Below are 15249 nucleotides of genomic sequence, written 5' to 3' on the forward strand. Positions count from 1 at the left end.
AAGGACCACATACCTTTGCTTTTAAAGTGAAACTCGGAAGGAAGGACTAAGCTGTCCCACTCTCAGGGGACATCTGTCAGGGTGCTCCTGGCCCCACCAATCCTTTCCATCCTTGTCTCATGGAGACAGGAGGCATGGTTGGTGTTTTCCCTAGTAAGAGGTCAAGATCATGGTGTAAAAGATCATCCCTCTTTTCGAATATCCCAGCAGCGTCCTTATGTGTGCAGTGTTGTGTATTCCTGGTAATCACGATTCTGACAAGGAAATGTGTCCGCGAGATGGCCTCCTCATTAGCACCGAGTATCTGAGGGCAGAATCGCTTAGTTCACTAAATATGTCCATGGAAGTCTGCTCTTTGAAGTGAATTGACTTTAATACATTTAAACGGCCTTGAATCAGAATGAACTAATGCATTTGGGATGGCAATGCTTCAAGACATGACCATGGATTATATATACCACATTCTGATTAAAACAACTGGTCACATTCAGCTCTTGGGGTGGGTTTTTTGGTTTTATTTTTGTTTTTGTTTTTTTAACTTGGTTTTCATGACAGTGTTGGTAGCAGTTTACCGCTCCATGTTGAATCTCATTAAAACCTGGATAATCGTGGTTGGAATTTAGAACTATTAAGTAAAGGGCAAGAAGAGGCTAAATCTAAACTACACGATGAATGTGGTAGGTGGGGAAGGGAAGACAATGGAAAGAGATGAATGAAATAAAGTCCAGTCAACGTCAGCCAGTTGGTTTCCTACTGGGACAGGTGTAATGGTGAATGAGACATTCTTTTAGAAATTGAAAATTTTATTACCATTATTCCAAAATAATAAGAAGGGAGTGTGTACTATTCCTACCTCACCAATAGATAGCCAGAGGCAATGGGATTTTTGTGTTGATGTGGGTGACTTGCGAAGCCATGGTCTTGCCATGATGTACAGAGCCTTCTCTGCATAAGCACGGGCAAATTCTTTTTCTTCTTTTAGGGTGGGAAACAAAGTAGCATCATGAGAGCCTTCACCACCTCAGCCTCATGCAAATACCTGGTTTCCACACGTCTCCACCGCAGTCAGTAAGCCTGTGGGTAACGGTGCTTGTAGATGTCTGACTGTCAGTGTGAGCAGGGTCTGGAGTGGAGACTGACTGGTGTCTGCTTGCCCTCCTAGGAGCTGAGGTGACATACATGAATATGACTGCCTACAACAAGGGCCGGCTGCAATCGTCCTTCTGGATTGTGGACAAGCAGCACGTGTACATCGGCAGCGCGGGTTTGGACTGGCGGTCCCTTGGACAGGTAATTTTCCCATCATCTCTAAACTCAACAGCTGTGGCCATTAAGATGCTTGTCTCCAGAGAGTATTCAGACACCTATGGCATTTTTTTTTTAATTTGGGATGCAAAGGACAGCACCAAGGGGCTAGAAATTCTCTGTGGCTCATGGGGAAAACCGGCATCATGTGGGATAACTGGAATTGGGAAATCGTATTAGTACGGTCTGCTCTGCCTATGTAGCCATGTGCCTTTCAGATGTCACTCTTTCCTCTGTCTTAAACCACTCTCTTTCCTGCCGACTCTCTCCACCTGTTTCTCATCCTTTATAGTGAGGCAGAAAAGCATGCTCAGCTACAGAACTGGCAAGCAGGTTCAGGTACAGAACAGACAAGCACACTAAGGTATAGACGAAATGAGCAGGGTGCAAAAAACAAGTCAGAAACCCAACTGTTTTCCTCCACACTGAAGAGATGGTATACAGCTAAAAGAAAACTTACCAGGTTTGTTATTGCCACATTAAGAACTAAGACTTCCTCTTGGAATAGTAATGAGCAAAAACAAGCCCAAACTTGAATTCTCCACTTCTCTTCCTGTGCGGCCCATCTGTCTAAAGCCTGTGGTTACTAACCTGTCTGTAGTTTGTCTGTTGTGTGTCTGACCTGTTCCTCTCACCTGTCAACTGTGCTTGTGTGTTGTACCACTGGGTCTGTTCTGTGTATCTGTATGTGTGTTTGTCTGTCTGTCATGTCTATCTGTCTTACCTGTCCCTAGCAAAGGGCTTTGCTCTGTGTTTGCTGAGCAGCATGGAAAACAAACGGAAAAGGAGAAGATCCTTCACAGAAATCTTTAACAGAGTTTTACTGGGAAAGAAATTGCTTACTGGCCCAGAATGGCTGTCATCAGTCCACGACTATGTACTGCCTCCAGCATTTATGGTGGATACTGCTTTTGTTTCAGGTTGCTTTCAGCCTATTGGCTGCTTTCAGCAAATGATTACCACAACAAATGCATACACACACACACACACACACACACACACACACACACACATATATATATATATATATATATATATTATTCAGGGTCAGGGCAAGGAAGAGTCTACAAATGAAGATTAATAGCATTTAGCTTAGGCTGTAAAATCAGATTACAGGGGAAATTCAAGGCATAATAAGGCTGATTGTGTTTTTCTTTTTTTTTCTTAAAGGAATGTTAAACTTAAATAAGTCAAATACACAGTAGAATAGTTTGTGCCAGTCTTAGGTGATCTTGAGGCATTTTATAAATGTGACTACAAATCTGACAAAAGCTCACTCTCCTCCAAGGCAAGAAGGATTTTCACCCCTCAACCACACCACAACCAAGGTGTTTGTTCTAGTTTCAGGTTTATAAGACAGCTACAGTCAGTAATCTGGTAGGACTACTGTTGCCAATATGACAGTCTCACACCCCAGCTATAGATGGGAACAGTAAGAGAAAATGCCACAGCTCCTGGAGAGGAAGACAGTGTCAAAGAAAACATTGCTTATTTTATATTCATTCATTAAAAAGTGCTGTCTAAACCATTAAAAATTGTTCTGGGAAGGTTAGAGGAGGAGGATGGGTGTGTTGATGGGAATGATTAAGCCATATGATGTTCCCTATATGGGCTTTCTTATGAAAATATGTGTCCTTCTGCTGGTTGTAAATTTAATAGCAAGTTAAACTCCTTGTAGAACAGAGATGTGGGCCATGGCAGGAGAAGGTTTTCCAAAAGATTACCACTTACATGTCAGACACAGTGCCTGTGAATATTTTTAAAGATCTTAGTTTTATTCTTAATTGTGTGTGTGTGTGTGTGTGTGTGTGTGTGTGTGTGTGTGTATAAGTCAGTATGTGTGTCTCAGGCAGTGTGTGGAGGTATCTAAATGAGTGTAGGTGTCCTAAGTCCAGGGACATTGAATCCCCCAGAACCAACATTACAGACAGATGTGAACTGCCAGATGTGGGTGCTGGGAACCAAACTTGGGTCCTCTATAAAAGCATTATATGGTATTAACCACTGAGCTGTCTCTCCAGTCTTTACAATTACTTCTTCATTTGTCATAACAATTTAATGGTAGATATTATCTCTCTCTTCCTTTTATGGTAATCCCAGAAAAAAATAAACAAAAAGATCTCGTTCTGAAGGGAAACATGAATAAATTAATCCCACATTAGCTTTGAATAAGGCATAATAAGGGGTTCTTTATTTAAAGGGGAATTCACAGATTACAATGGGGAACAAGAATGGAATTCAGCATCCAGGTGTTGGGTGGGGTAGAAAAAGAGCGGGCTGGCCATTGGCTGAAGGAGGTTCTCCATCACCTCCCCCTTTTGTCTAAATAAGAGAGTTTCAAACCATATACAATAAGAACAGGTATCAGGTATAAAAATTAGAATTACAATCAGCATAAACAATATTAGGCAAGAGACACATGCTCCATCACTGTTCCTGCCCTTTCTCATCCAAAATAATAAAATACATTCCAACCAGGTTAAGGTCACTCTCACAGTCTTAAACTAGCTGTTACATCAGCCAAATCCACATCTTGCATTTCGTTCTTAGTGATTTGGAGCATTCATATCAATCAGCCCAAAGTCACACTTGTTTTTGTTTGTTTTTTGTCTTGAGGGTGCTAAACAAAAGTCTTAACCTTGTTCCCATGCTCTTAGCCATCTTCCCCATGTTCCACCTGGAGCAAGCTGCACTCTTCTGGTGGAGGTGGAGAGGAGATACCATCTGAAAAGCAGGAGGGGTTTAGGATTCTGTCACATGACTGTTTACTATCCCTGTAGTTTCCCTGTGCCAACTGCCACTCAGCCAGGACTTCTTTCTCATTTGCATCTAGCCCTTCCTCCTCTTCTCCACACCTGAGCACAAACACTGCCTCCTGCCTGGCCCATCTTTCCCACATCACTCTCAGTTTGGGTGCCACGTTACTGTGCGCGAGGGGACCAGTAAAGAAACTACCAACATGGCTGGTTCATGATTGGGGAAGGTTTTTACTGTGGATCAGAGAGAGAAAGTATCTGAAGGCATCTGGAAGAGTCCAGAGTAGAGAAAAAAGAAGAGGACTGGACATGGCTGGGGTTATCTGTGTGAGAATGGAGAGCAGGGTGGGAGAGCCTAGTGGAGATTGCAAGGAAGGGAAATGGTGAGAATAGCAGGGGTGGGGAAAAACCTTGCCTATGAAGAAAGCAGGACCTGAGGTAGACAGGCCAGGAGGCTGGTGTGGCAGCTTTGAATGTATGGATGGTACTTATGAATAGGAACTGAGGGAGCCTGGAGGCAGGCATGAACTTTGGTAGGTGCTACAGGTATATGTCAGTGAAGAGCCACGTGTCCCTTTTAAGCATAGGCAAGGGACACATAGCTTTTGGTAGAGGGGAACCATGGCTGTTATCTGTCAGCCAGACATCCTTCTATAGCTTGAATTGAGCCAAGACAGACATTTCCGGGCATACGTTCTTCCTAAACCTAACAGTTACTCTACACTGCGTCACTGTCATTGAGTGTTCCTCTTCAGCAAAATGAACCTTCCAAGAGTCAAGTTCAGCTTATGCCATCAACTTTCCATTCTGTGAAGCTTTCTAGGGAAATCCACTATTGCTAATAATGATCTTCTTTAATCTACGCCACATGAAAGAAATGAAAGCGCTGCTCTTTCAGCTTCCATTCGGTGTGGGCCTCCTCTGCCTGGCTTCTAGCTAAGCACAGGAAGCTTGCAAATAATTCTGCTGTCTCCTCATTCTACAAAGGAAGAGAGGCCATAGGTCAGCTTGAGGTCATGTGACCTTCTAGGAACTGGTGAAGTTGAAATTCAAACCTATACCCTTTAATGTTTCACTTTCATCTAATCTTCTAATTTCTAAAAATAAGTTGCACTTGGCAAAAAAAATTTATTTACATTTTTTCCCATTATTTTGTTGGGGTAAGAAAAATCAACAACACAATTCTTTTCAAAGTCCTGTTCACTTCCAAGCAATAGCAAGGCCTTGGTGATGTGGTGGCCATGGAATGACATCTAACTGTAACTCGGGACTGAAGCTCTGCAATCTCCCTCCATCCCTGGGTTGAATTTCAAAGACCAGAAGGCTGTGTGTGTGTGCGTGTGTGTTGTGTGTGTGTGTGTGTGTGTGTGTGTTTACTTCTGTATTCCTCACCTCCTATTGTTCCTTCAAGGACCTCCTTAGGGTTCCTGCCCACATGGAGTCCTTAGGGAAGAAACAGAACACCCCTCCATCCTTCCCTCTTCCTGAGCACCTCCAGACCCCAGGGAGGAAAGGAAAACTGCAGCAGGAACAAAGGCAACAAAAGGCCAGCCAGAGAGGGAAGCTGGAAAGAAGCTGAAAAGCAAGCTCACAGCAGTCTCCAAATGCTCTGGAGGCGGGAAGCTGAAAAGGGAGAAGCTGGGGAGGGAAATATGAAAATCAGGCCTTTAGAAAAAGTTACATGTATAACCTTTGAACAAACCTTCTTAGCTTGGAGTTGAAAGGTGGGATTCAATAGGTTCATTGACATCAAGAACTCGGCAAGTCTGGAGTAGAGAGAGATTAAAATAGCGCTCTTCAATGCGATTGTAATAAACAAGAATAGGCCGATTTAAACCCTGAGCGTGAACACCTTCTGCAGCATGGGCAGGGAACCACGTGACCTACCCGGACCTTCTGCTGTGTGGGCAGAGAACCACTTGACCTACCCGGACCTTCTACAGTGTGAGCAGGGAACCACACGACTTACTCAGACCTTCTGCAGCGTGGGAAGAGAACCATGAGACCTACACAGACCTGCTGCAGCATAGGCAGGGAACCACATGACCTAACTAGACTTTATACAGCATGGGCAGGGAACCATGTGGCCAGCTCAGGATCTATGTGATAGGTCAGATTTTTAAGTTTTTAGTCTTGGAGCTGGAAATCAATCTAACAGTGACTTATTTTTTAAGGTGTATATTGTGGCATGTTATTTCAAGGGCGTGGTCTTGATCATTGTTGGGGAACGGACTCTTACACCTAAGCTTGAGAAAGTATAGGTTTCCTTTAATAGTCTCTTCACTGTTGGGATTCCACAAAGCCTTCAATACGCAAATATATTCTGAGAAGGTTGGTAAGATGCAGTACTCATCACCCCTGGTTGACTCTGAAACACTCTTCATGATTAATTTTCTAGATCACCAACGCGCTAGGGACACTGAGACAGGATCCAGCTTTGAAGGCTGGTAGGTCATTTACCTCTGACCTACAGAGAGCTGACCTCTGTAACTGTTGGAGTTTCATAGCCCCAAATTCCAGCAACTAAAAATCAAAAATAGTCATTAAAAATCACTTCTAAATTGGTTATAAGGAGATTTTCCCCCCTCATCATTATTCCATAAACAGTACAGCATAGCGCCAGCTACCTATACAGCCTTTCCAGAGCATTCTAAGTGCACTGGGGATTGCTAGTAAACTCCAGGAAAATAGGGGTGGGCTGTGTAAACACTGTGGCATTTCATGCGAGGGACTTGAGCATCTGTGGACTCTCGTATCTCACAAGAACTCACCTCTCCTCTCAGTTCTGCTTCTCTGTAGAACTCTGACTGACAGAGATGGTGAATAAGAACTGGAAGAAAGATTTGATGGGAGAGAGCTGGCAAAGTGGTGTCCCCGACACTAGTGGGCTATGAGGGATGAGCTAGAGTGAGCAGGTGGCACAGTTCCCAGCACCTGGAACTGGGCCACTGGGAGAGGACAGCACTGTCAACAAAGACAGTCTGTCATCAGAGGGTAGGCCCGATGTCCAGTGGACTGCTGGAAAAGAAAAAACAGTGAGGAGATGGACCAGTGCGGCTGTTTATAGCGGGAACACTTACTGACCCTAAAGATGCTGTTGTCTCCGGCAATGACCATTTGATGGACACTGATGTAAGTCACAGTCCTTCACCAAGTCCCATTCCTGCTTTCAGATGCCTCTGTGGCCTGGAATTAATGAGAAAGTCACTAAGACATAACCAGTCTCTGAGCTCCTCTCTTGTGTGTTTCATTGTGTATATGAGTATATAGTGTATATGTGTACACATGTATACATGTGTGTGTGTGTCAGAGGACAAAGGTCAGCTGCAAGTGTTGTTTGTTAGAATGGCATCCATCACCAACAACCACCCCCTGGAGACACGGTCTCCCACTTTTATCTGGAGTTTGCCAGTTAGACTAGTTAGTCCTGAGAATCCACCAAGCTCTGCCTTCCCTGTGCAAGGATTACAAGTACATGCTACCATAGCTGGCTTTTTATAAAGTGGATTCTGAATGATTGGAGATGGCACTGGGGTCCTTCGCGACTACACAGCAAATGACACTGGGGTCCTTCACGACTACACAGCAAGCAATTCACTGTCGAATCCATCTTCCCAGCCCTTGAGTCTGCTTTCTTCCTTTTTTGTACTCATTCAAAGAGAAGGTCAGAGGCAGAGTGCTAAAGCCTTATTGAGTTTGCAGTGGGCAAGAGTCATGGTGCAGGCCACTCTGCCTTTCCTATTTGGTGCTAGCACTGAGCTGATGTTTTTCTTAAGATTTACAGGCTCCTGGAGGCGTGCTTTAGCTCCTAGGGAAGGGGTACACCTACGAATTCGGGGAACTAGTTATCAAGACCAAAATGTAAATGAAAAGGCAAAAGGCAATTCAACTGCAAATACAGCAGGGAATAATTAATACTCCTGAGAAAACATTTAACAAAGGAAAGCAAATAATTAACTCTTCCTTATTGGTTTAGAACTTACCTGTGCAGCTCAGAAAGGTCGTTTTTTTGTTTGCATGTACATTGTAAAGTGAATGAGGAGGTGGAAGTCCCTGCTTTTAATACAATATATGTATTAGGAGACTGTGTTTTCAATAACAAAGGCATGCAAATTTTCTGCAATTTCTATAGTGGCAATTCTACAAGTAATATTATTCAAAGCACCATAAATAAATCTTTTCTTCTTGTCTCCTATGGGAACCGTTCTTACAAAGTCACTGAATTGTCTCCTGCCTCCCCTTTTTGCGGTGACACGGAGAACAAGAGATCATTTTTGCCTTTCTCCTGCCCTTTCTCGCAAAAGGAACAGTCACAGCATCATTTCTGAGTAAAGTTTACTGCTGAGCTTGTCTTCAATGTCACGTCCACTTGCACTTTCCCTATCTGTTCTAAATAGCAGGTCACCTAAGGTCTCCTAACATGGCTTGTCTTGAGATGTCTGTCCTGGTCATTTTTTTAAAAATTATGTGGTTCACTATTATTTTGTGTGGGGTGGATCATGTGTGCCATGGTGTGTGTGTGTGTGTGTCTGTCTGTCTGTCTGTCTGTCTGCTTAGGTCAGAGATCAGCTTCATGCGATCAGCTCTCTTCTTCCATCTTTCATGGATTCCTGGGATGGAACTCGGTTCCTTGGGCTCCAGCTGTCAGGCAGCAAGAACCTTTACCTGTAGAGCCATCTTGTTGCCCCTTGATCATTTTTCCGCTAGATACATTCCACTGGGCTAAAAGTTCTCCTACATTATAAATTCCTTGAGGTCAAGTAAGAGACTTGCCTTCAAGCCAGATTCAAAACCCCTGTTGCTGTGGACTTGTGCCTCTCAGCAGCCAAGCTCTGGGCTGTTGCTAGGTTTCCCACTCACCAGTCTCACCGTTCACGTTGGTTGCTTCCTAAGCTGTCATTCTGCAGTGAAACGCAGAGGTTGAAGTCAGAATGGAAACTGACATCTTTTTCTTGTTCTTGTAACGCTATGGCCCCGGGCGAGTTGTGCCACCTCCTTGAGTTTCATTTTACCAACTCAACAGCTGAACTAACAATAATGCTCTATGAAGTTGCTAGGGAACCAAATGAGTTTTTCCTGGCAGCACACCTGAAGCAGGAGGACTGTCAATAAACTGTGGTCATTGAGCAGATGCCAAGGAAACAGAGTTGTCTAGGCCAACAAGGGACGTCGGTATTGATGCCTGTTTCATGTCACCAATGATGGTGCCACTGATCTCTCTCACAAACACAATGGCCTTTTTAACAGCATAATATGGGGAGCAGTGGCATCATAGGGGCATGACCCACTGTGATTTACTGAAGACTTTAATGCCCTGCCAGAGAGCTTTGTTTTTTAGTTACTACCAAAGGCAATGCCCAGATGATTAAGCAAAGTGAAACAAATAGAGAAAATAGAGCTGAAACCATAGTTTGGGGGAAAGTAGACTTGGGTTTTCACATGAGTCAGGCCAGTGCTCACAGGAAGTTGAGGGGGAGTGTAGTTGCAATGGAGGAAAGTTTCAAGCAGGCTCTGGATGTGGAGGGTGTGTTGTACACACTTTGTTTTACTTATGTCAGAAGCAAAGACAGAAGCAAAGGAAACGAGAAGTCACTGCTCAGGCTCAACACACTGGTGCTGATTGCTAAAAGCTCTGGCTCCTGGCAAGGATTGTGGCAGCCAGTAGAACCCTGACTGGCTGCTACAAGTTGTAGGTCAGAGTTCCAACTTTGCATGTGGCCTGGCTGTTTTCCAGTTATCTATTCAATATCAGGCCTCCTAAGCGTTCACCCCACCTACTGTCTCCCTATAAATTGGTTTTTTCAGTCCCTGGGTAGTAGGAGCTCATACTGAGAACCACTATAGACATCCCCTGAATGTGCTTAATAATATGAAATCCCTGTGTCCCCTCAGTTCCTGGTACATTGATGTGGGAGGTGACGTATGCTGTGAATACATTTTACTGCCATTGGTTAATAAAGAAGCTGCTTTCAGCCAATGACTTTACAGGCTGAGAGAGAGAGAGAGAGAGAGAGAGAGAGAGAGAGAGAGAGAGAGAGTAGACAGAGTCAGGAAAAATCTATGTAGCAGCCCGCAAGAGACAGATGCCTCCACCAGAGCACACAGGAACCTTGCCAGTAAGCCACAGCCTCATGACATTATACAGATTAATAGAAATGGGTTAATTTAAAACATAAGAGTTAGCCAGAAATATGCATAAGCTATTGGCCAAACAGTATTGCAATAATATCATTCCTGTGTGATTATTTCGAGTCAGGGCAGTCAGGAAATGAACTAACGGCTTTTGCCAGCAGCACATACTGAGTGTTAAAATGTGTTACTGGATGCATGCATGCCTTAACAAAATAAATAGTCTTTAATCATCCAGTAAGGCTTAGAGCAGTGAACTGAATTAAGATTTGAAATTTCAGGGAAAAAAACGATTTCCATCAATAGAAACAAGAATCTTGTGACATACATATTTCCAAAAAAGCTATCCAGTATTGTCAGGATAGGCTTATAGGAAGTGAACTCCAGGATGTCCACATCCCTGGGATTCATTGGAGGGACAGTAAATGGTTCAGTATGCCTGGGCTTTTGATTGAAGGATAGTTAGAGTAGCTCCGGCTCCCTCATCCAAACTTACGAGTTCAATAAATGTGAGCTAACATCATCATCTTTGTCATCTTTATCACATTCCTTGTCAGCAAGGATTTAGAATGCCACCACTTCCCTAACCTTTACTACACAGTTGTTTAATATTCTAATATGAAGTCTTAATCTTTAAGTTACATAGGTATTATTGGTCAATAGTCATTAATGTTTGTTATACTTTTAGTCAGATTAATTAGGTTCTTTAGATGCATAGAGATTGTATTCTGTGTAGATAGATTATCTTCAACCTCTTCAAAGATCTGTAGAACATGGCATTTAAATAACTTAGGATTCTGTTGACATGAGACATGATTACTCCTGGCAGCACCAATCTATTCCTGAGTGAGGGTTGAACACCAAAGACATTTCACTTGGAGTTTGTTTTTTTCTTGGCACAACTGGCTTTTGGGCAAGGAATTGCTCATGTCTCAACCACTGACCAAGTGCCCAATATCTGGACTGGACAAGCAGGATACAATAAAAAAGACTGCCAAATCTTGCCCAGACAGGGTTGGATGATTCTGAAAATGTCAATTTTTCTAGGCTTTAGCCAAAGTTGGTTGCCTCAACAAGGCAAATGAGACTTTGGGTGATTGCTCAGGCAGCCAGTTATCTCTGTCATCTACTACACATTTCGGAAACTGCTTGATTGCACTCCCTGCCTATTCAAGTACTATTATCTCCCTTCTCAGGCCTTTGATGGAGTTGAAGATTAGATAGTCATAGTTACTGTCCTCTTATGATCTAGCCAAGCCATTTCCAGTACAAGCTTAGACTCCATAGGAAAGAATATTTATTAAAACATTAGGATATATGTCTTACTTAATACTGTTTATGCTGGTTGTAATTCTAACTTTATACTTGATATCTGTTTCTAGTGTACATAGTTTGTATTGGGTTTGGAACTCTCTTATTTAACAAAAAGGGGAGGTGCTGTGGGAGCTTCTCAGCCAATAGCTTTTAAGATACCAGCCCACTTGGGCGTGGTCTCTTATACTATAAGTGCAGCTGTAAAGCATGCGCTCATGCTCTCTCTTGCTTCTGGCTCTTGCTTCTGGCTGCTAAATTTGGTTCCTATTCCCCTTTCATGCAGAGGACTGTAATCTGTGAGTCCACTACTAAATAAATAACCCTTTATTATGCATAATTCTGAACTAGTGTAGGATTATTTTGTAACTTCCGTCAGATGGTGACAAAGCAGTGACCTTCCCTCAAAGCCAGTTTAGTACCCCGTATCAATTTGGTAACATTTGTGACATGGCTTTCATAATGGGTGAGAATATTCTTCATGAAAATAACACTAAAAAGCCCACATCAAGGTTTGGAGGATTTGATGATGATTGTACTGTAACACTCTTAATTGATGTAGCTTGCTGGACACACACACACACACACACACACACACACACACACACACACACACACACTGCTTCTATTATCAAAAGTTTTTTAAAAAATGTTTCACTGAGTTTTTTTTAAAGGCTTAGGCAAGGCATCTGTTTTAAAAGCTATATTATCAATGATTCACTTAGGTTAATTTTATGGCCCATTTTTCTTACTTTCTGGATTTCATATATTAATTGGAAAAATTCTTGTTCTTGATACAAAATTCTACATTCACAAAACATTTAGAAGGCTCAGTCTGCAGAACAATGAGCTCTCAATGCCTCTGGGAAGTTTCTGATTTTGAAAGCTAGCTAGCCTAGCATATTCAATAACTAACAAGAGACCCTGTTTCAAACAAAGTGAAAGGTGAGGATTATAACCAAGTATCTTCCACATGTGTGCTCTGCTCTGTGCAGACGGGGCTTAAAAACTAGTCTGCAAACAGCTCACAACTTCTCCCTCCACCCTAGAAACATTACATACTTTGAATGTATCCCTTATATAGGAGGCATACTTATATTATGCTATTTGAAATTTCAGTTAATTTAAATTCAATATGTTAATTCTATACAGCATAATAAACATTCAGAATGTATGTCTACATGTATGTGTTTATGCATATGAGTGTATGTGAATACATATGTGTTGTGGCAATTCAGGATTGTACTTGTCAAAAAGAAACACAAGGCCATGATTTTTTGATAAAAGATTATCATCAAATACTTTTTGAATCTCCTGGATCTCTAAATTATGAGTGTTCTTCACCTAGATAAGTGTTCCCAAAGGCCTGTGTGCTAAAGACAATCTCTAGCCAGCTGTTAAGACATGGTAGAACCCATAGGCAGCCAGGCCTGGTAGAAGACAGTAGGTCACTGCACATATATTTGAAGGAAATCTTGGGGCTACACCTTCTGCTTGCTCCACTTTGCTTCCCTGGTACCATGAGCATCTCATTCCACCACCTGCTCCCCACCATCAGGAGCCCATCACAGAAGAACCTGGGGCAGTGGAGCCAACATACTACCCACTGAAACCATTAGTCACAAATACACTTACTTCCCCCAAGTTAGTAATATAGGAAATTTCATCACAGTGACAAGAAGCTAAGTAGCATCCACATAAGGCTGACCTAGACCTGAGCCTGCAGTCATCAGTGCAAAGTGGAATTCAGGTCAACTGCCTTAGCCTTGGGGCATCACTGCTGATCCCTATAGACTACTGACAATGATTGAAGACAAGACCCCAAGGGAGGACTTGCCCTACTTTCACCATCTGGAAATAAAGGCATAGGGTGTTCCTAATATTCTTACTAATACACAGTCATAGTTTTACTTACCTTTTAGTGAGTATTTTTTAAATGTAGGGACTAGGAAACTTTATTAAGTTGCTTTTATCTAGGTAACACTTTGACTAAATATATAACAATATAGATCAAACCATTTTCACAATCTTCTGCCTGTTGCTTTCTGCGGCCTATCTGTTTTTTCTTTATTTCTGTCTGCCCCCCCCCACTTTACGATTTCCATCATCCCCCTCCATCTTAGTCTTCTCACCTCAGTCACTTGAGTTTCAAACCATATTTGGGATTGCATTGATTAACTCTTGTTTTCTAATACTTAGTTATCAATTTTTCTAATTAACTCTTGACTACTAAGGGTCAAATAACACGATGACAATTCCTGCCATTCCATGTTCTTCTCAGTGGAATAGTTCAGCTTCCCAAATCCCTGTGACACCCTTCTAGAGTAAACCTGAGTCTATCTCCTAAGTGTGCCCGAGGTGTTTTACCTCAGGAAGATTCCTTCTTGAGTTACAGATGCACATACACAGAGGAGGCTGGGAAGACGGCCCAAGGTCCTTCTCAAAGGGTAGAACTGCCTGCCAAAGTCTCAGGGATTCTTCTCAAACAGATGGAAATGGAAATCTTTAGATGCTTTTGTTTTCAAGTTATTTTTAGTTGGTATTGTCATTCTTGTGGTGTTTGCATGCAACACTAGAAAAAAAAATAAGAGGGATTGCTAACAGAAAGACATGGCTCACTGTTTCAAACACAGAAACAAAACAGGCAGAACTAAAAGATAGGAGCACAACTTGGGTGACATTTTCTAAGAAAAAGAAAACCATTCATGGGAACTTGAATCTCTTCCTAATTATACCAGAACTCTTCCAGACAGTACCCTCCAACAGTGACAAGCATCTGCTGCACAAAATTGATGGGGGTTCGCTTCCTGAATTTGTCTTAAACATCTCCCCAGTGTTAATCCCAAGTCCTCTCCCATGCCTCTGATTAAAGTCTGGGGATGCATGTTCTCACAGATTCCAGGAAAACAGCAATTCACACTATGGCATGTATGAGCATCCCATGCTCACTTCATCAGGAAATTGAGGATGTTGGCCCAAAAGGCTAGGCATTCCCAGAGCTACCCAGCCTGGCCAGGGATACAATGGGGTGCTGATACTTAACTGGAACCATATTAATCTTTCATGGGGAAGTGTGGCATTGGATTCTCAGGTTCAGGCTCACCACAAATATTCAAAGGAGGTAGCTATGGTTACGTACCTGAGGTTTCTTTAAGTAGTTCCACAGTTTGGCAGCCCCATGGAAGGTAAAATGTAGATAAGATGCTATTACAGCAAATAACAATAGCTACATTGTGGATTTTGTATAATTCCTTCAACATTCATTTATCTGACCCTTTTAAAGCTTGTGACATCAACAAAAGCCTTTGTTACAGTCCTAGAGTGACAGATATTGTGCTGACAATCAGATGCTAACTGGCTAACCCAAGGACGCGATGCCAAGAAGTGACTACACCATGGCAACCACTCTGGTCTCCAGCATGGAAATGAGTGGCAGTAGCCTAATGAGAGGCACTTAGACTCCTGGCTTACTGCTCTGGCTTTTAGGTAAAGAGTAAGCAATGAGGCAGATGCTCTCTTTGCTCCTAATTCCAGAAGCAGTTAATCTGTGAAGCAGTGGCCCCAGCTCTGTGTCATTTGCAAGTGAGATCCTCAGGAAAGAGACTGTTCTAATATGGCTTACCTTCTCCAGGGGATGGTCCGTCTCCCTAAAAGAAGCTGTTCAAACATCTGGGCATTTTTCTAACCACTTTAGACATGTACTCACAAAGCCTCCCTGACTCCTCAAATGTCCCCCGAACAACATTCA

General features: G+C 42.6%; 1 protein-coding gene and 1 long non-coding RNA gene across 5 annotated transcripts in view; one reads left to right on the forward strand and one right to left on the reverse strand.

Moving 5' to 3' along the window:
* Pld5 (phospholipase D family member 5) overlaps nt 1-15249 on the forward strand; it is a 347804-nt gene that overhangs the window by 253328 nt on the left and 79227 nt on the right. For all 4 annotated transcript variants that reach the window (XM_085687656.2, XM_085687659.2, XM_085687658.2 and 1 more), the window contains exon 5: nt 1163-1290. In XM_085687656.2, the coding sequence (XP_085543782.1) occupies nt 1163-1290 (128 nt within the window). The remainder of the gene's footprint in view (nt 1-1162; nt 1291-15249) is intronic.
* LOC146894833 (uncharacterized) lies at nt 3469-9062 on the reverse strand. Its single transcript, XR_015737793.1, has 4 exons — nt 8922-9062; nt 7146-7247; nt 5764-5827; nt 3469-4029 (listed from the first exon to the last, which is right to left on the reverse strand). It is a non-coding gene; the product is annotated as an uncharacterized LOC146894833 (long non-coding RNA).

This window comes from Myodes glareolus, chromosome 5 (genome assembly GCF_982192425.1).
Source record: "Myodes glareolus chromosome 5, mMyoGla1.1, whole genome shotgun sequence".
Classification (NCBI taxonomy): Eukaryota; Metazoa; Chordata; class Mammalia; order Rodentia; family Cricetidae; genus Myodes; species Myodes glareolus.